At 36.7% G+C, this 22,730-nt stretch overlaps 3 protein-coding genes across 6 annotated transcripts in view; 1 reads left to right on the plus strand and 2 right to left on the minus strand.

The window, feature by feature from the left end:
* Positions 1 to 1,752, minus strand: part of HMMR (hyaluronan mediated motility receptor) — a 44,330-nt gene extending 42,578 nt beyond the window's left edge. Inside the window, exon 1 of the mRNA XM_034656765.1 lies at positions 1,615 to 1,752. Within this exon, the coding sequence (XP_034512656.1) occupies positions 1,615 to 1,660 (46 nt within the window). The 5' untranslated portion in view covers positions 1,661 to 1,752. The remainder of the gene's footprint in view (positions 1 to 1,614) is intronic.
* A 297-nt stretch (positions 1,753 to 2,049) lies between these two features.
* On the plus strand, positions 2,050 to 22,608 carry NUDCD2 (NudC domain containing 2). Of its 3 annotated transcripts, XR_002144167.2 has the most exons (8): positions 2,050 to 2,502; positions 4,341 to 4,389; positions 4,606 to 4,757; positions 7,090 to 7,141; positions 14,298 to 14,360; positions 15,079 to 15,162; positions 22,212 to 22,278; positions 22,470 to 22,608. XR_002144167.2 is itself a non-coding variant. In XM_034656767.1 (6 exons), the coding sequence occupies exons 1-5, from the start codon at positions 2,314 to 2,316 to the stop codon at positions 14,345 to 14,347; spliced, it is 492 nt and encodes a 163-aa protein (XP_034512658.1). In that variant the 5' UTR covers positions 2,050 to 2,313; the 3' UTR covers positions 14,348 to 14,360; positions 15,079 to 16,495. The 3 variants fall into 3 exon arrangements, 2 of the variants coding, with proteins under 2 accessions (XP_034512658.1, XP_002926828.1); XM_034656767.1 differs by lacking the exons at positions 22,212 to 22,278; positions 22,470 to 22,608 and having other exon boundaries at positions 15,079 to 16,495; XM_002926782.4 differs by lacking the exons at positions 14,298 to 14,360; positions 15,079 to 15,162; positions 22,212 to 22,278; positions 22,470 to 22,608 and having other exon boundaries at positions 2,061 to 2,502; positions 7,090 to 7,588.
* Positions 15,522 to 22,721, minus strand: CCNG1 (cyclin G1). Of its 2 annotated transcripts, XM_002926783.4 has the most exons (7): positions 22,583 to 22,721; positions 21,191 to 21,454; positions 19,337 to 19,590; positions 18,419 to 18,497; positions 18,241 to 18,339; positions 17,586 to 17,780; positions 15,522 to 16,770 (listed from the first exon to the last, which is right to left on the minus strand). In XM_002926783.4, exons 2-6 carry the CDS (start codon positions 21,452 to 21,454, stop codon positions 17,589 to 17,591), a joined length of 888 nt encoding a protein of 295 aa, XP_002926829.1. In that variant the 5' UTR covers positions 22,583 to 22,721; the 3' UTR covers positions 15,522 to 16,770; positions 17,586 to 17,588. The 2 variants fall into 2 exon arrangements, with proteins under 2 accessions (XP_002926829.1, XP_034512657.1); XM_034656766.1 differs by lacking the exon at positions 21,191 to 21,454 and having other exon boundaries at positions 22,583 to 22,715.
* Positions 22,722 to 22,730: the final 9 nt, after the last annotated feature.

The raw sequence follows: 22,730 nt of genomic DNA on the forward strand, positions 1-22,730 counted from the left end.
GGAAATAGGGTTTTGTAATCACCCCAATGAGGGTTCAAATCCAGCTTTATATGCCAATCAATAGACATTACTATGTGCCAAGTACTTTTTAGTCAGAGGGAGAAGATGGTGAATAAATCTAGCTTGAAGACCCCTGGAAAGTTATTTTTATCTGAGGTTATGATTCTCCACTTATGAAACAGGAATTAAAAAGAGTATCCACCTCATAGTTGTTGGGATTACTGGAGTAATAGGAGAAATCACTACAGTGCCTCACATACGCATGAAGCATCAAATAAATGATAATTATTACCCCTGAAACAGTGAATCTGAAATATTGTGGCACTGGTAAAGCCAGCTTAATCTATTATAAATAAAATAAAATTCTCCTTAAAAGAGACACTGCTGAGAGAACTTAGAGAATGTTCTTTGAATATCCAGGAAACAATACATTCCTTGATCTTTCAATTAAGAAAATAATTTTGTAAAAAAACAAGAGAAAGAAAGAAAATAAGCTTGTGCTGATCCATTTGCTCACTTGGCCTTCCTTTGTGAGCAGAGAGATTCTTATTTCCATTTGCATGTTGGCTAATAAGCTAAAGATGCAACACGTGACTACTAAAAGGGGGGCTTTATAATGGATAAATCACGGGCTTTGATGTTGAGCCCTACCACTTTAGTGGCTGCTCAGAACAGTGACAAAACCCCTCTGTTTCCTCATATGTAAAATGAGGACAATATCAATACCTTTCTCACCTGGCTGTTGGAATAGACAGAATAGGGAACCAGAGAGAATAGTGAACACTGTAGCATACAGTTTGCATGCATTCAATGATTAGTGCCTCAGTAACCACATCCGAGTCTTCCTGGTTAGTGTGCTTATGCACCACAGTGGTTAAAAGCACAGGATGGATTCACGGAGGCCTCATTTCACGTCCCAGTTCTGCTAGTTTGTGTAACCCTGAGCAAATCTATGTCTCAATCTTTTTATCAATAAAATAATGAATAATAGGATTATCTCTCAGGGATGCTCAATCTTTTTATCAATAAAATAATGAATAATAGGATTATCTCTCAGGGATGCTAATCATCAATGTAAATACTTAGTATGGTGACTGGGGTACTGTAGTGTTATTACTTCATTAATTATGTTTGCAGTAAATGCTGCCACCATACTTTTACCCATAAACTGCCTTTACCAATCATCCTTTTATTCCTGAATGGAATATCCAAAAAGAAATCCACAAGTTCATACCAAAGCCACCGGTCAATTTTTTTTTTTTTATTCAGTGAGGCCTTCCGCACCTGACCATCAAATAGCTACCAATAGTTTCCTTATCCCAATCCCCTTCCCTCTGCTTTAGCTTCTCCACAGCACTGCTTATTGGCTGTATTCTCCAGGTGAATGTAAACTCCATGAGGCAGAGGCTTTGCTTCATTCGCTGCTGTATCCTTATCACTCTGAATAGTACTAGGCATGTAGTAAATGCTTAGTATAGATTTTAGAAAATCTAATCAATTGAATGAGACCCATCGCAGCCCTAAAATCGCCTATTTGCCTCCGATAAAGGGAAACAAAAGGGGCAAGGTGCGTAACAACATATCCCGACCCCCAGCTCCTTTCCCCGTACGCACCGGAAGGGTCATTGAATCGTTTCAGGGGCGCCTTAGGAAAAGACATGTTGACGACCAGCTCCACAAACTGAAGGTCACTATTTTTCCTCAGCAATTTCCTGCCGCTTATTACAGCCTACTCACTCCAAATTCAAACGTCCCGGCTTATTCCCCGCCCACCTCAACGTCAGCAGATTTGAAAACCAAAATCCTGGGCACACCAATCCAGGACGGGAACACCTATAGAGCATGCGCACCTGGCCTCGCCGCGTCCAATTAGGACTTCTGTGAGTTTAGGTAACCAGCCAATAGGAGACTATTATTGCCTCCTTCCTCCTCCACTCCCACCCCGTGTCCAATCATTCCTGGCGTTACTCAATTGCAACTTGCAGACTAGCAACATTTGCGCAAGCGCATTTCATAGCTGAGAAGTTTTTTGAAAGTCCGCTTTTGGCGTCAAGTTCTAGTTTCACTAGTTCCAGCCTTCTCCCACCGTTCCTTGGGTATAAACTTCCCCGGATTTCACTTCTTTCAAACTGGGTACTGCCAGGGTCCTAAATGGCCGTTGAAAAGGAAAAAGGGACGTGCTGAGACAGCAGCCTACGTCCCTGCGCATGTGCAGTGACCCGAGCGGAGAGTCCCGGGCGTGGCCTGAGCGTGGAGCTTTCGCGCGTGCGCTCATCTCCCTCCGTGCGGCTGCAGCTGGGAAGCTACTGGAGTATGTCGGCCCCGTTTGAGGAGCGCAGTGGGGTGGTTCCGTGTGGGACGCCGTGGGGCCAGTGGTACCAGACCTTGGAGGAGGTGTTCATTGAAGTTCAGGTGCCGCCTGGCACTCGCGCCCAGGATATCCAGTGCGGCCTGCAGAGCCGGCATGTGGCGCTGGCCGTGGGTGGTCGCGAGATCCTCAAGGTAGCGGCAGGTCGGGGCTTGTGCTCAGTTTCTTCCCGGCCTCTAAGTCCCCGAGTCCTAAGGTTCATGGTTTCCGTGAAAAGACTGTTGAAAGGCCGAATGCTCTTTTAGCCGAAAGAGCGGTATCATTGGCCTGGTTTTGGTCGGTCGGAGTCCCCACTCTGAAGGCTAGTCCTGAGTTGACGTAGGAATTTGAGGAGTCCGGTTTTCTGCCTTTATTTCTAAACCAAATGAAGCTGCTGCTTTTGTTCCTCTGCGGGTCTTCATATATGTCTTTAAAGGAACAAATACTTATTATACATATATTTTCTTCCAGGCACTGATAAGGTGTTGAGAGGTCAGTGGTGAACAAGACAGAAGTTTCCTGCACTCAGGTTATGTTCTTGCAGGGAGGCATAATAAAGCTAAACTCATAAATGTTCAGGCAGGTATAGGACAGTAAAGAAGAAACAAAAGATAAGGATATCGGGATGAGGATTCAGAGATGACGTCAGGTGATTTATTTTTTCATCAAACTAAGAAAAATTCTGCATGTTTGTGGAGTGGTTATGCAGGTAGTCGAGAGGTGTTTGAAGAAAACAATACCCCTTTTATTCTCATGTCCATTGGATCTGGGAACCGCTTTTTCCTTGATAAGCTTTATAGTTAAATTCAGTTATGTTGAAATTAGATTTCTTTCCCAGAGTAAATGCTCAAGATGTTTGATGACAGTGTAGTGAAGTGGTGAAGGGAGATTCCCTGATGTAGGACGCCTGGCTGTGCCGTTTTTATAATTTCGTAACCTTGGGCAAGAGATTATTCAGTGTCTCTATGCCTTTACCCACAAAGTGTGGTAATTATAGTAACTTTCTGATTGTTTTGAGCATAGCATGGTATCCAGGGGTTTTAAGAGCTTGAACTTGTGTCTGATATGTAACGTGTGTACACTACATGTTAGCTATTATTTATATGGAAATGCTTTAAGTGCCTCAGAGAAAAGGAAGTTTCATGTGAAAGACGTTGATTTATGTCAGCTTGGATCTTACTGACTTTTCTGGATGGTTGTGTAATTCATAGTTTCCTGAACAGTGTTTTAAGATTACAATTCAAATTTCCCTTAGTAATTTAGAATTTTCGGTATACATTTAGACCAGTAGGGTTTTTTTTCTCACTAGTATTGACATATTGAAAAAATGTGTTTTCTTTTTTTATGTGACCTTTTTATTTCATTTCCTAAAACTTAAATTTGGCGAGTAGCAACAAATCAAAATGTACTTGAGCAGGTGCACTCTTATTTAAACTAATGTTTTGCTGATTTCTTTCTTAAAACAACAGTTTCTGAAAAATCCGTCACAGCTAATCTGTATCAGAACTACAGTATATGCTTTAAAATTTTTTTGATGCTGCATTGCCAAACAAAGAGATTGAACCCGTTTTTTAAAGTTTAAGAGACATCATTTCTTAATTTCAGCAGGAAAGCTCTTTTTGTAGTTCATTTCAATTGGTAAAGTTAAAGCATTTCAGATATTAACTTCACATTTGGCTCAGTGATTAGTAATATTTATTCATCTTCTAAAAGTTAAGGAGCCCTGATCTTTCTTTAGAGAGTCCTGTGTTCTTTGTCATAGTAAATATTTCAAGCAATGTAAACTAGGTTCCATTTCACTTTCTAGGAGGAAAGATAGGGTTGAGCGCCTCTCAATATGTTGAAATGGCATAAAATTTTATCTCCTTACTATAACCAAATTAGACAATTACATGTGGATTAGATAGGAAGTTAGGAAAGTCTTAAATCATAACAGCCTTATAAAAATTAATGAAAGTCTGTGTTTTTAGTGCCTAATATGTTTATTTTTCAGGGCAAGCTCTTTGATTCTACAATAGCTGATGAGGGAACATGGACTTTGGGTAAGGGTAATCTGTAATTCTTGGAATCTTTTTTTAAAAATTAATTTTGTCTTGGAACTTAGTGTGTTTCCCTCTGTTGTATTAGGTCCTTTGTCTTTGCAGCTTTGGAAGAGAATAGAAATGTATTGAAAATAATTGTATGTCAGATTACCTAATGATTTTTGAAAATATAAAATTTAATGATGAACTAATTTATTTGGGTTTTTGTTTGTTTAGAGGACAGAAAAATGGTCCGTATTGTTCTTACAAAGACAAAGAGAGATGCAGCAAATTGCTGGACTTCTCTTCTAGAATCCGAATATGCAGCTGATCCTTGGGTACAAGACCAAATGCAGAGAAAACTCACATTAGAGAGATTCCAGAAAGAAGTAAGTCAGATGAATGTATGAATATGTATTGTTAAACATCTTAAAATCATAGAATAATTATTTGAAATTAAAACTCAAATGTGATTACAAAAAATTACAGAAGTTCTTTAGAGGAATTTTTTAAGTTAAATCCTTAGAAAAATGACTGGCCTTCCTTTGTGTGGATTTTATTTTATTTTTTCCAGATTTTCTATAGAGGAATTTATTTGTACTGTCATGATATCTAAGTTTAAATTTAATGTACACCAGTAATGCATAAATGAACTCATAAAAATTCAATCAATATAGACTTACATAGTGTAAAAAAGTGAAAGGTCCCTTTCACCAACATTTCTCCATTCCTTGCTTCTGTCTCATTATTATTTCACTGATGTATTGGTTTGCTACTTTTTTTTAATATAAATACAGGATCACACTATGTTTATTGTTCATGTTTTTTTTTTTTTTCCATTTAATAACACATCTTGGGTCTCTTTTCCTGCCAGTACATATAGATAAAACTTGTTCCTTTTAACTGCTTCAGAGTGTTCTAGTTTGAATGTATCAACATTATTTATCTAGGTATTCCCTTTTGGTAAGATTTGGATTTTTTGATTTGTGTCTGTTTCAAACAATTTGTGCTTTCATCTCTGTAAAACTATTCCAATGTTCTGTTAGTTTATCTAGGAGAAGAATTACTGGATCAAAGCACTGTTAAAGTTTTGATGGATAATTTCTTTCTATATGATGATGATTTCCAAATGTGTATCTCTAGACTTTTCCCCCAAATATTGGAGTCACATATCCAATTCAACATCTCCACTTGATAGTCTGACAGACATATCAGACTCAACATATTCAACATGAACTCCCTAACTTCCTTCCACACGTGTTCTACCTCTAGTCGTCTCATCTTGGTTGATGGAAACTACTTAATCAGACCAAAAAACAAAAATGGGGAATCATCCTCCACTCCTGTCTCTCTCTTACACACCCTGTCCAATTTGTTAGGAAATCTTACTGGTACTACCTTCCAAATATACTCAGAATTTGTCCACTTCTCACCACCAACTCTACTACCACTCTGATCTGGACCGTCTGTAGTGTCTTGCCTAGTTTATTCTAATAACCTTCTAATTGTTCTCTTTTACCCTTGCCAAGCTACAGTGTTCTCAAAATAGCATAGTAGTCCTTCTAAAATGCAGGTCAGAACACATCACTTCTCTTCTCAGAACTCTTTCATTCCACCCAGTCTGGTCCTCCATGATCTCCCTGATTTCTTCTCCTATTAATCTCCCCTTCAGTCATTCTGCTCTAGCCATACTGACCTTTTTGTTATTTTTGAACATTCCAGGCCATTCTTTTATCTGTCCTTTTGACTATAGTGTTCTCCTGAAGCTTAGCTAACTTCTTTACTGTTTTTAAGTCATTGCTCAATAAAGCGTACTTTATGTTTGGTCATCCTATTTAAATACTATAATCTTCTCATTTTCCTTACTCTGCCCTGCTTTTCTTTCTTTTCTTTATTCTTTCTTTCTTCTTTTTCTGTAGCACTCGCACCAGCTTTCAACCCTCTGGATCAGGGGCTTGCAAACTACGGCTCGTAGGTGAAATGTGACCTGCTGCCTCTTTTTGAAGTAAAGTTATACTGGAATACGCCTATGCTCATTCATTTGTACATTGTCTTTCCTACAGCAACACCAGACTTAAGGAGTTATGGCAGAGACTGTATGGCCTTCAAAGCCTAAAATATCTAACTACTTGGCTCTTTACAGAAAACTTTGCCAACTTCTGCATTAGATAACTTACGGTTTATAATTTGTGTCCTCCTGTAAGAATGTCGGCTCCACTAATGCAGGGATCTTTGTTTTGTTCACTCTTGAATTCCACATGCCTCTAATGGTGTCTTCTAAACAGTAGGAACTCAATAAATGTTTGTTGAATAAATGAAATGCCCTCCAAAAAGACTAAAGCATGAGATAGTACTTCCTGGAATTGAATATGTTGATAAATGCATAGCTCTTAGAACTGTGCCTGGCATGTAGTAAATTCTCAAACGATGCTAGTTATTAAAATCTGTTTTCACACTCATACTGAAGTACATGTTTGCCCATACACTTGTCAACTTGTAATATACATGTCGATCTTCTAAATATTTGTAGATCTGAAAATTGAAATGTACTTACTAGTTTTAAGTTCTGTTTTGGTGATTACATCTTTTGACATGTTTATTGGCCATTTGGATTTCCTGTTTTGTCAATTGCTAGTTTATATCTTTATCATTTCCCTTTTAAGTTACTTATATTTTTCTTTATAAGGTTTATTTTATCATAATTTTTTTCATGTCTTTTAGAATCCTGGTTTTGACTTCAGTGGAGCAGAAATCTCAGGAAACTACACTAAAGGTGGACCAGATTTCTCAAATCTTGAGAAATAACTACTAATTTTTTTTTTTTTTGCTGCATTTTGTGGATCCCAGCAAATGTTGCCAATTTAAAGGAACATTATGTGGTGGAAGGAAAATGTGGATACCTGCAGTTAACAAATTGCAAAATATATTTAACTATGGTTCTAAAAATTGCATTCAAATATCATTTACATAGGAAACATCTTAAATACTGTGGAAACTATTCTACTGATATAGAGTAACTTTTTTTTGGACTTGTTTTTTTGCTCAGCATAAAGTTTTATATGCTGCATTTTACTAATTTCATATTTAACCTGTATTTTTAATACAAAAAACATTAGGGTATAGATCGTGTGAAATGACCGGTGCCTTCAGGGACAATTAAATTTTTCTTTCAATAAGTGTAATGCAGGAATAATGTTCAATAAACTTTTCTAAATAGGAATTGTGTATCCCTTTGTGTAAGTATGCCAGTTCACACAAGGAATTATATTCCTGAAAAAAGTTTTAAGAAAAGAAATAGCCCATAAATATATCCTGAGTAAGTTCATTTTAAGAGTTAATGAAAATTTCTGGAGTAGTATATTATTCCTTGGGAGATGACTTTGTCAAGAAATTGAAAAATAGTTAGAAACTTAACAATAGGAATGGATTAATACAAAACAGAAGCAGTGAAGTGAATGTGATCATTGGGTGAGTCCTTGTCAATGACAAAAAGCAAATAATGGTTAATGTTTATAAGTCAGGGACATAATTTTGCTCTTCAGTGATCCAGACATATAAGGAAGGATTGTCTTAAAATTTTATTTCATTCTTTTTATGTCCTTTGGAATTTGAAAGTATCTCTCTCTATTTTTTAAAGATTTTATTTTTAAGTAATCTTTTCACCCAGTGTGGGACTTGAACGTGCAACCCGGAGATCAAGAGTTGTACACTCCACCAACTGAGCCAGCCAGGTGCCCCTAAAAAATATTTTTAACAATCCCAAATGTATAGAAAAGTTACATATAAAGTACAAAGAACTGTTTTCTTCCTGAACTGTTTGTAAGTTTATGATATGATGCTGTGTCATCTCTGAGTACCTTAGTGTGTATTTCCTTCAAAGGACATGCTCTTACATCACTACAATACAACCATTAAAATCAGGAAATTAGCATTGATACACTATGACCATCTAATCCTCAGATCTTCATTGCACTCAAGTTTAAGTGATTGTTTCATTGATGTTCTGTACAGCAAAAGGATCCAGTCAGAATCATGCCTTGCCTTTAGATTAGATGTCAGGTGTCTGGTCTACTGCAGTCTGGAACAAGTCTTCATTTTTTTCTTGGCTTTTACAACTTTGACACTTTTGAATAATACAAGCTAGTTTCATACAACATCCCTCATTTTGAGTTTTGTCTGGTACTTCTTCATTATTGGATTCAGGTTATGCATCTTTGGCAGGGATGTTACAGAAGTGATGCTGGGTTCTTATTGCATCCTGTTGTGAGTTAGTAATTTTGATATGTCCTTTTTCTGTTGATGTTTACTTTGATCACTGAAGTGTCCGTCAGTCTTATCCACAATAAAGCTATTCTTTGTAGGTTTATAGTTATTTTGCGGGAAGGTAGCTTCAGAGTACTATGTTTCTCATCAAACTTCGATTCGCTTCTATCTTTATTAACTCATGATTTCCTACTTTATTCAGCGGGTTAAAATCTATTATTCGCATTACTGTGATGCTCACAGCTTTTCTTGATTTGGGTAGGGGAAAACCATTTTAGGTGGCTTCTATGACCTTTTGACATGTTCCATCATTATTTAAGTAATTTCTTATTTTCTGGCACAAGTTACACCAGGCTTATGCTTTCCCTGCCCTAGCTCAAGAATAAGCCATGTTTTTAAGGTGCCCTGGTTCTTTTAAATGGAGAATGGTATTTAGAAGCCAAGATTTGTGTGCTAGTGAGCAATTGCTGTTGTATGTCTATAATGTTTATATGTACAGCTATATTTATTTCTATATATTGAAAACCAGGAGCTCATGCTTAACTTTCATGTCTAATCCCATGGGGCTCATTTTTCTTTTCTCCCTTTCTATATTTTTAACAACAGTGAGAAGTCTACTTCCTATTATCCTCAGTATATTTGGTTTCCTATTCTAGGTCATCTCACATGAATGCCTTTCTTACTCTGCTCAGGCTCCAATACCCTGCGGCAAGCAGGGATATCCTTACCTGCTTGGACCTAACACACCCCATTGTGGGCCACTGAATTCTTGCCATACCCTTTGGCAAAATGGCTATCTTGTTCACTTTAACCAATAACTTTAGGAATAAATTGTTGGGGAAGAGGCTTTTTTCTTTTAATTGACTTTTTTTTTTTTAAAGATTTTATTTATTCATTTGACAGAGAGAGAGACAGCCAGCGAGAGAGGGAACACAAGCAGGGGGAGTGGGAGAGGAAGAAGCAGGCTCATAGCAGAGGAGCCTGATGTGGGGCTCGATCCCAGAACACCGGGATCACGCCCTGAGCCGAAGGCATACGCTTAACGACTGAGCCACCCAGGCACCCCTCTTTTAATTGACTTCTTAACTTTGAAAGAAATTCATATTTTGAATAAGCACAGTAAAATTAACTCTTCTGTTAATAGTTTTGTGAATTTTTAGCATGTAGATTCTGTTCATAGTTTTGTAAATTTTAACACGTAAAGGAATCTCTAAGCACTTTCAAAATCAGATTGAACAGATAAGTTGTTTTTTTTTTTTTTTTTTAAAGTGGTCTCTACATCCCACGTTGGGCTCAGACTCATGACCCTGAGATCAAGCGTTGCTTGCTCTACCAACTGAGCCAGCCAGGCACTCCAAGAGATTTAATAGTTTAATCACTACAAAAACTTAACGCTTTCTCTTTGTAGTCATACCCCACTCCTAGCCTCAAACCCGGAAACCAGTGATTAAGACTGTCTATAGTTTTGTCTTTTCAAGAATGTTCATCAGTGGAATCATATGTAATCTTTTTTTCTTAAAGGTTTATCCATTCAAGAGAGCAAGCGAGCGTGGGGAGGTGGGGTGGAGGGGCAGAGGGAGCAAATCCTCAAGCAGACTCCCCACCAAGCATGGAGCCCAGTGTGGGGCTCAATCCCTTGACCCATGAGACCACGACCTGAGCGGAAACCAAGCATCAGATGCCCAAATGACTGAGCCACCCAGGCATCCTATGTTTTTTTAAAAAACAGCTTTTATTGAGATATAATTCACATTCCATAAATTTTACTCATTTAAAATATATAATTCAGTGATTTTTAGTATAGTTATCTAGTCAACCATCACCGTAGTCAGTTTTCATTCTCATCACCTCAAGAAACCCTGTACATTTTAGCTATCAACTCCCTCCCCCTACACCACCAACCGAGTAACCACTAATTTGTTTTCTATCTCATAAATTTTCCTCTTCTGGACATTTCACATACATTGAATCATAATATGTGGTCTTTTGTTATTGGCTTCTTTGACTTAGCACAATGTTTTAGTGGTTCGTCCATGTTCCAGTATGTCAGTATTTCATTCTTTCTGTATGGCTGGATAATATTCCCTTGTATAATTGCCACACACCCATTTGTCAGTTGATGGATATTTGGGAGGTTTCTACCTTTTGGCTATCATGAATAATGCTGTTATAAATGTTCAAGTAGGGGCAGCCGGGTGGCTCAGCTGGGGCGTCTGCCTTCGGCTCAGGTCGTGATCCTGGAGTCCCTGGATCAAGCACCAAGTTGGGCTCCCTGCTCAGCAGGGAGCCTGCTTCTCCCTCTCCCTCCCTGCCTCTCCCCTCATGCGCCTGTGTGTGAGCTCTGTCTCTCAAATAAATAAAATCTTTAAAAAAAAATAAACATTCAAGTATGAGTTTTTATGTGTATGTATATTTTTATTCCTTAACTAGGAATGGAATTTTGAGTTATATGGAAACTATGTCTGATCATTTGAGGAATTTCTAGATTGTTTTCCAAAGCGGGTGCACCATTTTACATTCCCACCAGTAGTGTATGAAATTTCTAATATCTCCACATCTTTGCTGACACTTGTTACATGATATTTTAAATTTTAGCCATTCTAGTGGATATGAAGTGGTATCACACTGTGGCTTTGTTTTGTGTTTCCCTGATCACTGATTATGTTGAGCATCTTTTCTTGTGCTTAATGACCATTTATGTATTTTTCTTGGAGAAATGTTTATTCAAATCTTTTGCCCATTTTTTATTGGGTTATCTATTATTGAGTTGTTAGAGTTCTTTATATATTCTATACATGAGTCTCATATATATTATTTGCATATATATTTTTTCTATTGTGTAGGCTTTTTCATTTTCTTGATGGTGTCTTTTCAAGCATAAATGTTTTAAATTTTGGTGTATTCTAGTTCATCATGCTTTTGGTGGACCATGCTTTTGGTATCATATCTAAGAGCTCTGTGTAATCCCAGGTTATGAGGATTTTTTTCCAATGTTTTCTTCCAAAAATTTTATTATTGTATGTTTTACTTTTAGATCTATGACCCATTTTAAGTTATTTTTTGTGTAAGCTGTGTAACATAGGTGGAACTTCATTTTTTCCCATGTGGATGTCTATTTGTTTCAAAATAATTTGTTGAAAAGACTGTCCATTCTTCATTAAATTGCTTTTGCACTTTTGTCAAAAATCAATTGTTGTTTATATGGGTCTGTTTTTGGTCTTTATGTTCTATTCCATTGATCCATGTGTCTATCCCTTCACAGATACCACAATGCATTGATAATTGTAGCTTTATGGTACATCTTAAAATTGGACAGCATGATTGCTTCAACTTAATTTTTTTTCGAAATTGTTTTGGCTGTTTTAACTTTTTTTGCCGTTCTATATAAAGTTTAGAATCAGCTATATTCAGTCTGTATCTACAAAAAGTCCTGATAGGATTTTCACTGGAATAGCGTTAAGTCTTCCAATCCTTGAACGTGGGGCATCGCTCCATTTAGGATCTCTTTGATTTCAGTCATAAGCATTTTGTGATTTTCAGCTTATAGAATATTTATATCTTTTCTTAGATTTATTCCTAAGTGTTCATTTTCTAAAACTGTTGTAAATGATATATTTTTTGAAATTTATTTCCAGTTGTACATAGCTAGTACATAGAAATGTTTGATTTTTGTTCGTTGACCTTGTATCCTGTGACCTTCCTAAACTTGTTTATTCTAGGAGGTTTTTTGTTATGAATTCCTGGGATTTTCTTCATAAACCACAAATAGGAGGTTTTATTTAGTCTGTACTACTCCATAGGTCTTTTTTTTTCTTGCTTCATTGCACTTGCTAGAAGAATAGAAGTGGTGGAAGTGGCCGTGTCTGTCTTGTTTGGTTTTCAAATTTTGATTTGATGGATTCTCAAGTTTTGAACCTGCTTATATTTTTCACACAGCCCAAACTTGGTCATGGCATGTTACTGCCATTTATGTATCTGCATTTGTTTGTTGAAGATTTTTGTGTCTGTTGATTTGAGATATTGATTGGTCTCATTGGTTCGTTTGAAATATAGGCCAATTTGTTGAGATTTTGTGTTATGTTTATCTTGGTTTGGTACCAGGGTAATGCTAACCTTATAAAATGAATTGGGAAGTGATTCTTCTACTTCTCAGAAGAGAGGTGTAGAATTTGTGTTGTCTTCTTTCAGCATTTTATGGGATTTGCCAGTAAGATTTTAAACAAATTCAGTTTTTAAAAATAGAACTTACTCAGGTTACCTAGTTTATTTTATTTTAGTTTGGTTTATTTTAATTAAGTTCTGGTAGTTCTTGTCTTTCAAGGAATTGATTCATTTAACTTGATGTGCATAGTTGTATGTGTTGTTTCTTTAGTGTCCTTTTAACATAGCGTTATGCCTTTCAGGCATGAGATTCGTCATTTCTTTTGTCATTCTTGGTAGAGATTCATCAATTTTATTGCTTTTTTAAAGAATTATTTTTTGGTTTAGTTGGTTTTCCTTATTTTCAGTTTCATTGATTTTTTAAACCCTTCCCTTTTTTTATGACCTTTTCCCATCTACTTGCTTTGTGGGTTTATTCTGTTCTTTTTCTAGTTTTTTATGTGGAAGCTTTGAGACTTTTTTCCCTTAGTAAAAGCCAATTGATAATGTGAATTACTCTAAGCACTGGTTTAGCTAAATTTCATACATTTTGATATTTTAATTCAGTTAAAAATATTTTACTCTTAAAATTCCTTTTAGAGCCCTGAATTATTCAGAAGTCTTGTTATTTTATCTCCAAGTGTTCATAGATTTTCCTGTTATCTGATATTAATTTCTAGTTTATGACCAGAGAACATACTTTATAATTTTAGTTCTTTTAAATTTCTTCAGGGTTGTTTTGTGACCCAGGATATGGTCTGTCTTGGTGAATATTCTATGTGTATTTTAAAAGAATGCTTATTCTGTTGTTTTAGGATGAATTTTTTTTATGTCAAGTAGATGCAGTTGGTTATCAGTATTATTCAACTTTTCTATGTTCTTTCTGATTTCCTAGTAGTTCTGTAGATTACTGAGAAGAGCATTTAAGTCTCCAACTGTAGTTGAAGCTTTGTCCATTTTTCTTTTCAATGCTGTCAGTTTCTGCTTCTTGTATTTGGACTCTGGTGTTAGATGCATACAAATTTTAGGATTGTCAAGTCTTCCTGGTGAATTGATTCTTTTATCATTATTTAATGATCCCTTTTTGTTCCTGATCATTTTAATTGCTCCAAAATCTACTTTGTCAAATTAATGTAAAACATTGGCTTATCTTTTTTTTCTTTAGGATTTTAATTTTTTTTACAGATTCTCTACCCCCAGTGTGGGATTCAAACTCACATCCCTGATATAGAGTTGCATGCTCTACTAGCTGAGCCAGCCAGGGGCACCAAAATTGGCTTATCTTAATCCATCTCATTTGACTAATGTTTACTGGTTTTGGCTTACGAAAATTTATAAAGATTTACACTTAGTAAGCTATAACACATTTTATAAAAACTATTCTATTATAAAATAGGGAAAATAAATTCCAAGGTGTTATTCCTTTATGATCATGATGGTAGCACTGAAATTAATGTGGCCAGAATAGAGTTTTTGTTTGTAAATTATTCAATTTCATAAATCCTTTTAATTTTCTATTTTGTAAGGTATGTGCAGACTGGCTACAACAAAGCCTTTGCCTGAATTTGAATCCTAACTCCAAGTACCAGGTATGTGACCTTGGGCTAATGTCACTTTCTGTGTGACTCCAGTTCATTTGTAAATTTGGATGTCCTCATTCACTTTGGAGGATTAGATGAGAGGATTCATATAAAACACGACAGTAGTACCTGACAGTAAAAAATCATTATTGCTAATCACAAATGTTAGATGAGAAATGTGTTATTTTTTTAAAGTAAGCTCTATGCCCAACATGGAGCTTAAATTTAAGACCCCCAAGATCAAGAGTAGCATGCTCTTCAGACTGAGCCAGCTAGGCACCCCAGAAATGTCTGGGTTTTTTTGGTTTTTTTTGTTTTTGTTTTTAAAGATTTATTTGAGAAAGAGAGGGCTCGAGCAGGAGGGGTAACAGGAGAGGAGAATCTCAAGCAGACCCCATGCTGCGTGCAGAGCCTGATGCGAGGCTTGATCCCACAACCCTGAGATCACCACCTGGGCCAAAACCAAGAGTCAGATGCTTAACTGACTAAGCCATCCAGGTACCTGTCTGTTGTTTTAGATAGTGTGCTACATAATTAGAAATACATAAGGCTCAGGTACCGTTTTTAAAAAATTACACTGAAAAGAGGGATTATTAAGTATATCTAATCCTAGTCAAGGGCAAAAGGGATTTTCCTTTATAAGTTTTTGTTTCAATAACTTTTTGCAATGTTCACTTTGCCTTCTTTGTTTAATTAAACATGAACACTTCAAAATCCTATGTTTCAGTTCCAATTGCCAATCTAAGCAGACTAACACAATACCTGGTAGTTATCTGTCATTACCAACCACCTTGCTGGGATGCCATTTAAGGTAAGACAGTTTGCACAGAACTTCAGGTGGGCGGAATATAAGGGTGAATTTGTATTGAGAACATCCATAGTAGTGATGAATCTAAATGACACGTTACCAATACTGCATCAACACCAACTTTTTAATGCACATTAAACATATTTGTCCTAATTTTGTGTCTTCTGAAAAGCCATTAGAAAGTAAAGCATGAATTGGGTAATAGCCATACTATTAATAGAGATTTTGATTCTGCTATCATGCATCTTCCTGCTAAATTTAAATATACTGAATGGAGATAGCTCTTCATTGTGGTTCTGGTATCACATTGCCAAACCAGTTAAATCAGAACAGAAACAAACAGAAACTACCCAGCAAAAGAATGCATTTCAATAACTTTATTGAAAGGTGTATCCCTTAGTACCAAAACATAATGGTAGTTGGTTAGGCTACCTCTGCCAACTCAGAATTAACACTGATGTAGTCAAATTATTGAAATATATCAGCCTTTTGGGAAAACTGAAGTTATCCACAAAATACAGTTCACAAAAGTATAAGATACATTGTGGTTCTTTGGTTTATTTTCCAGTGCACATTTACCCATAGCATGATGTCAAAATTGGGTACAGCCATTGTGGATGGACTCAGGCCACTTGCTGCACTGAGTAACTGTTTACAACACTTTTAATGCTGTAGATCTCCTTATAGTCACTAACTTAATAGAAAATCTCGAATACTACCTTGGCAACTTCATAAAGATGCCTACTTACTTTTTTAAAGACCTTCTTTTGGCACAGGAGGGGAAATTAGTGAAAGTATATTCTCTTCCTTTAAAAATTCTAAATTAGAAGCAATAGCAGTTTTTATAAAACAGCCCTTAGTAAAAACTGGAGTGTTGAATCAGCAAGTTTTTGGAGGGAAGTTACTTTGAATCACTAACACACACCAAAAAAACAAATTTTCTTGATGGGATTACATAGAGGCAGTAGATACTGTGTAAATTTTATCATGGATACAAACATCACCTGTTTTTTAGAAAAAATATTAAAGTTAACTTAATATGCCAAAATGATTAGGCCTGTAGTTTTACTTATATAAAATGCCTTCCAATTTAAGTGTAATTCCCAAATTTCAATAAACTCCAATCTCTGGATTATCTATTACTTGCACTACAGGTACCAAGAAACCATTTTCACTGCCTGGAATAGTGACCCTTGTTACGCCTTAAAAGTGCATTTGTGAAATGTTGGTTTTGATGTGTATCTCCTAATTTAGAATTTAATTAGGTTACCACTTTTAATACCACCTAAATACAATATACTGACCCAATATAGAAGGTTGGGCCAGTGTTAGAAATGAAGATTCACAGTTTACCTTCCTAGTCTTGTTACTAACATTTCCCATTTATGCTCTTAGCTTTGATTTGTATGCCTCACAGATGAATTCAAATTTAATTTAATTCCACTACAGCTCGTTAATTAGGTAGTTTTCCCAAATCTGAGAACATCAATGCTAATCTAGTTGTGATGTTCTGAAGCTTCACAGCTTAAATCCACTGTAACATTACAGAATCCATAGCTCAGGATTGTGAAGAAAGGCTTCAGAGAAGAGCTTTTTGTTGCTGTAACAATCCTATTTAAACAAACAAAAAACCAAGTTAGAATTCTGCCAAATATAAATATTATTAACTGTTAAAAATGAACTCTTTAATCAAAGATTTGTAATCATGTCATATGTAGATGTGTTAACATTTAGTTTGGAGAAGGAAAAAGTTAAATCACCACTCAGTTAAATTCAGATGGCAAGAATGTATATCCTATATTATTAGTGATGAGATTTTCATTTTTTTTTTGCATTTAACTACTTTCCAGTGTTCCAACTGCTATAGCAATGGTATACAAATATAGTGTTGAGATACCCTGGCAGTTTGCAGATACCCAGTATGGAGACCATCTGCTGTAACTTACTTTAAGTGTAACATCCAAGTTCATACTGATTTTGCTTATAAACTAACAGTCTCAAATTAGTTCATTTATGGTTCAAACTTTTGGTCCTGTTGTCCTGCTCAGGCTTGTGTTAACTTTAAATGTGCCAGAACTTGAGTCTACATATAGCAAAATGATGTGAAAAATAGTGTCTTAGTGCTTCTTTTAAAATTTAGGTTATTAAGGAGGATGTGATTTTCTAAGCTGATAATTTAATGAAATGGCTAATGTACTATCAAAGGTTGGATAATTCCTTACTCTAAGGGTTTTGTATCTTGAATATAGCAAATGCCCTCAAAATATTAACTGCCTAGATCAGTGAAATCATTTTCCCCATTGTTATTTCCAACTCCATCTTGTTTATTTTGAAAATAATTCAGATTTTAATTCTTGAATTATAGAATAAAACTATAGCATTACAAAATTTTTTTTATATGGAGAGTAACTATGAACCACATTTACCAATTAAGGGACCATTTCAGGAATTGTTGGAAGGTGGGTTATTCTGTAGTAACTATGCTTCAATTGCCGTGCAGTACGTCCAGAAACAATCCATTTTAACTTCTGAACATTTGGTTTGGAACACTTGTTTGATGAATATTCAGTTAAACACTTGGATACAAGTTCTTGCCAGAAGGTCAAATCTCTGCCATTTATCTGTACATAAATTAAAAAAAAAATTAGTCAATAAAAATAAAAAGTCCTACATGGGGGGCCTGGGTAGCTCAGATGGTTAAAGATCCAACTCTTGATTTCAGCTCAGGTCAACTTTTGATTTTAGCTCAGGTCATGATCTCATGGTTATGGAATAGAGCCCCATGTCAGGCTCCAAGCTCAGTGGGGAGTTAGCTTGAGATTCTCTCTCTCTCCTCTCCCTCTGCCCTCCCATCCCCCAAACCGGGCTCTCTCTCTCTAAAATAAAAAGTCCTATAGTATTTAACCACAGCAATAATTGTGATCTTACTAACATGTGTCTTTCCTTGTTAAATAAATTTGAGGATAAGCTACTCAAATTTCAAATACACATATGACATCTCATTTTACTTCAGGAGATAGTACAAGTGGTTTAGTTTCTTTTACAGCCGTTAACACCATTCAGGATATGACCTTGACATACCTTGGAATGTGTCTGAAGACATTCTATTCCTTCTGTTAACTCTACACACTTCTGTGCTTGGATCTCCAGTGCAATGATAGACAATGCCAACACAGAAGGCTAAAAGAGATAAATTTTAAAGTAAGCGTTGAAAAGAAAATAGGTATATAAACAGGTTTAATCTTTATAAAATATTTACCTTTGCTTTAGAAAATATGATCCTGCAGTGGCATGCCTTAAGTTGAGCTTCTAGTCTTTCAAAATTAAGGCTATTCCTCCTTTAAAAAGAAAATAAAATGAGATTAATTTTATGTAGGTAATTTTACATGCAGTCAAAAGCCAGATGTTTAGAACAACATTGAAGTCATTTTAAAATGAAGTTTATGGGGGCGCCTGGATGGCGCAGTCGTTAAGCGTCTGCCTTCGGCTCATTGGAGTGATCCCGGCGTTCTGGGATTGTGAGCCCCACATCAGGCTCCTCCACTGGGAGCCTGCTTCTTCCTCTCCCACTCCCCCTGCTTGTGTTCCCTCTCTCGCTGGCTGTCTCTCTCTCTGTCAAATAAATAAATAAAACCTTTAAAAAAAAATAAAAAATAAAATGAAGTTTATGCACACTTATCACAGAAAATAAATTATTTGAAGAAGTCCCCTTCCTTCAGGGGCATTAACTTCTTAAAGATAACCATACATGAATTTTAAATAATTTGTCCCCCCCGCCAAAAAAGTATTGTATCACAACTATCAAGTCTTTTTTTCTTTTCATTTTATTCTATTTCTGCAGCTACTAAAGTTCTTTTTCCATAAATCTGTTAGATGGTTACTTACTAGGTTCTATGAGATAAGTAGTCTGTAAGTGGAAAATGTAATAAAAAACTGTTGAAATGTCCTTTAATCCCAAGAATTAGCCTTCAGACTTCAAAAAGCTGTTGAAAACTGAAAGTCTCAGGTCTGCTGGACAGTGAAGTGAAATCCAGAGAGCTGCAGCTGTCATTTTACTTTTTTTTCTCTCATTTTATTTATTTTGATTGGAATTATCCCAAGATACTGATTTTTATGCAACATCCAGAATACCATTCTGATTTCCAAATCTCTTTTGGTCAAAACAAAGATTACATACCTTTCAATTGGTAAGTTCTCTTGAATGAGTGAATAGTAGAGTTGCAGAAATTGAAAGGCAGTAGTAGCTTTGACTTTCCAACACACCTTCTCCAATACAATCTTTTCCATTCTCATCAAGTCTGAAACCGTGAACCTATACTGGCTTATTCGGATCAAGTCAGTTGCCAATGGGACATTCCTTTCCTCTTCTACTGATTTAACAGCCAAATAGAAGCAGCTCAGCCCCACACACCCAAGGTGCTTGGGCTGTACCTAAAAAGACAATAAACCCATGTTTTTAGCTTATTTCAATTAAAAAAACATAAAGGATAATCAGATCCATCATTATGAAAATGTATCTTTGAGGTCTATTTCTAAACTGTGAAGGACTTAATGAGATCTAATCATACCTCAACTGCAGGGTGTCAACGCCAGGTACCCACTTGGAACCAATTTTGGAGAAACTGGACTAAGTTTTAGTATAATGTTTGCCTTCAGCCCATAAAAAAATTTTTTTTTCCTTCCTAAATCATTGTAGAACTGTGAGCACTATGTTCTAGTTGGACCAAATAAATTAACTGGTCCAAGGCTTATAGAAGGACTAAAACTCCTTACGGCTTATCCACAAAATTTCTTTCTAGGATGTGGTGTTTTTCCAGGCTGTTTCCTTTGTAGCAACACATAAAATCATTTAAATATACTTTAGCACACACTGTTAACTCTGCCTTTAAAGCTCTATCCACTACCAATCTCTTATTTAATATCATTTCCTGAATGTCTACAATGTGACAGAGTCAAACTTCTATCCATCCTAAATTCCAAGTTAAATGAAACTTTAAGAAGCTTTTACCAGTGTTTGTACCCTCCTTTTCTTGGAACCCCTTCAGCAACATATTCTTTTTTAGGGGTTTAATTATATTATGCCTTGCATTGTTTGAGTTATTGGTACAAATATTATTTTCATATAAGATTATAATATACTTAAGGGACAGATATGTGTGCAACATTTATAGATCCAAAGGTAATGCTTGCACAGGTGTCTAAAGAATAGTTTAATTAGTTGTTGAGCAAGTTTCTTGAACCATCCAATTCAACAAATAGGGAGTTTCTTCTGTATATGACGTGTTGTGTTAGGTACTTAGGTACTACTAAAAGATGAGTTCCATTCCAATTGTCACATCATCTCATCCACTAATGACCATGGGCATAGAGAAGGCAGATGTATTTTTAACAGTTAAGCAAGCTCTGAAAGTTCTGTGGATGTCCTGCTTATCCAGTATAGGGAAATAATTACATAAATGCTCTTCCTTCAGAAGATACTCTCTTCTCAACTGTATGCCAACTGATGTTAAAAATGGCAAGCATAAGCTAGATCTGAATAGGCCTAAGGCTAAAACAGAACCTTATATATGACTGGAGATTAAGAAATGCACTCTATTGACCAAGTGGTTCATGGCATCCAAAGAAAAAATACCCCACCAAAAAACAAACCTCTAATTCTTAACCACAATCTAGCATTCTGCACCTAACACCTTTCTTTCAATTTAAAAACAACAGTAGATAAATAAAAATACCCAACCTATCAAGAAAGATTTTAAAAATAACAGCCAACTCATACTGGGAGAGTCTGCAGTTATTTGCTATTACACTATTTTTCAGTGTCAGAAGTTAAATCTAATGATGCATTATTCCTGATTATAAGGAAGAGTATTCATCAATGCTATAGTATACAGATCATCACAATGTTTTGGCCACTTGAAGAAAATAAAAAAGGTCAAGTTATGAATGCTAGCCCCAAGCTAGAGGATTTCCATCTCCAAAACACATTGAGCAAAACTAAGAAATACTCAGTGTAATGTAGCTTCAAACATACCTTCATTTTGGACAGGAATCTGTCCAGTAAATTCACAGCTAGAGAAAATGTCTCCGAGTCAAAGCCAAAGAACTGAGTTAGGCTAAGAAGATCTTTTACTTCAAAGTCCCTTAGCCTTGCAGTCATTCTGAGGCCATTATCGTGTGCAGATTCAATTAGTCTCAAGCCGCAGACCTTTGGCTGACATCTCGACTCCTGTTCCAACAGGGCATTCAGCTGGTGTAGCAGTTTCTGAGAGTCAGTTGTTGTCAGTACCTCTATCATCTATATATAGAACAAGGCCCAGAAAGGAGTGTAAGAAAAGCCCCTCCTGCCTTGTATCATGCCAACTACTTTATTACACAAGTCTCCCCTCCCCAATGCTGCTAGTGAATCTAAGTCCTTGCAAAGTGTCATCTGTTACAACCCTCCCCCCCCACCAGTTGGTCACATCCTAAGCTCTGAGTTCCTAGAGGGCAGGAGCCATGCCTTAAGAAATTGCAACTCCTCAAGAAATACTTGTTCAAGTCATTCATTGTCAAAAGATAACAGAATATAGACGCTGTAAGATGGGGCGCCAAAACTTTGAAATTAGATGGTAGTATGTAATTCTGCCATATATTAACAATATGAACTGTTAACATTAGTTAATTTTATTTCATCCCTATTTCCTCATCTGTAAAGTGCGTGTGAGGTTACTACCTACCTCATAGGCTTGTGTGGAAAAATGAGATCACTTAGGTATAGTGCTTAGCACATAGGTACCTAAGAAACGCTAGGCAATAATAATTTATTTCTACGTCTGTGAAACGACATAGATAAGTTTCTACGTCTCTGAATGGCAACTAAAATTAAATAACATGATTCACGTAGAGTTTTGCACAGTGCTTGACACACGGCGCTCAATAATTGTTAACTTTTATTGGTGTCAGGAAAGGAAGCTTAAAGGGTGCTACGGGAACACATAGTGAGGGCGGGAGGCTAATTTAGGTTGCAAAATGGACCTGGGAGTGTCATTAATTTAAGAGTCGGTATTCCACAGCTACTACGTCCGGGCCCCAAGCTAAACCCTGGATACATGGATACCTCCCACACCAAATGAAAGACAGGTAGGCAGGGGATCTTTAAAGTTGTGTGACGGAAGGGGTGGGCAGATGAGGAACCTCTAACTTTATGGGTCCAACTCTTTTTGCCCTGGGCCGGTCCCTGGGACCCGGCCGACCTGACAGTAAGACTCTCAAGAGGTCGGATCTGGCCCCGCCCCTCCAAGCTCGGACTAGCCTGGACTTGTTGCTTACAGCAACGGGAGAGTTAATCGAAGAAAAGACCGCGGGCCGGACCTATCCCTCACCCCACGCCCCCAACCCTGCTCCCTAAGCCGCACCACGAAGTCACCCCGACGTCCCAGCTCACCTTGACTGCGACTGCGGCTCTTCAGCGGTAACCACCCTCCCCGGGCCTGCTCTCACCTCACCCCACGATATCAGATCCGATAGGCCCACGAGGCGAGGGGACTCGCGGGTAAGAGGGGAGAGGCCCGGGGAGGGGGAGCCGTCCTGGG

Source organism: Ailuropoda melanoleuca, chromosome 3, assembly GCF_002007445.2.
Source record: "Ailuropoda melanoleuca isolate Jingjing chromosome 3, ASM200744v2, whole genome shotgun sequence".
NCBI classification, from domain to species: Eukaryota; Metazoa; Chordata; class Mammalia; order Carnivora; family Ursidae; genus Ailuropoda; species Ailuropoda melanoleuca.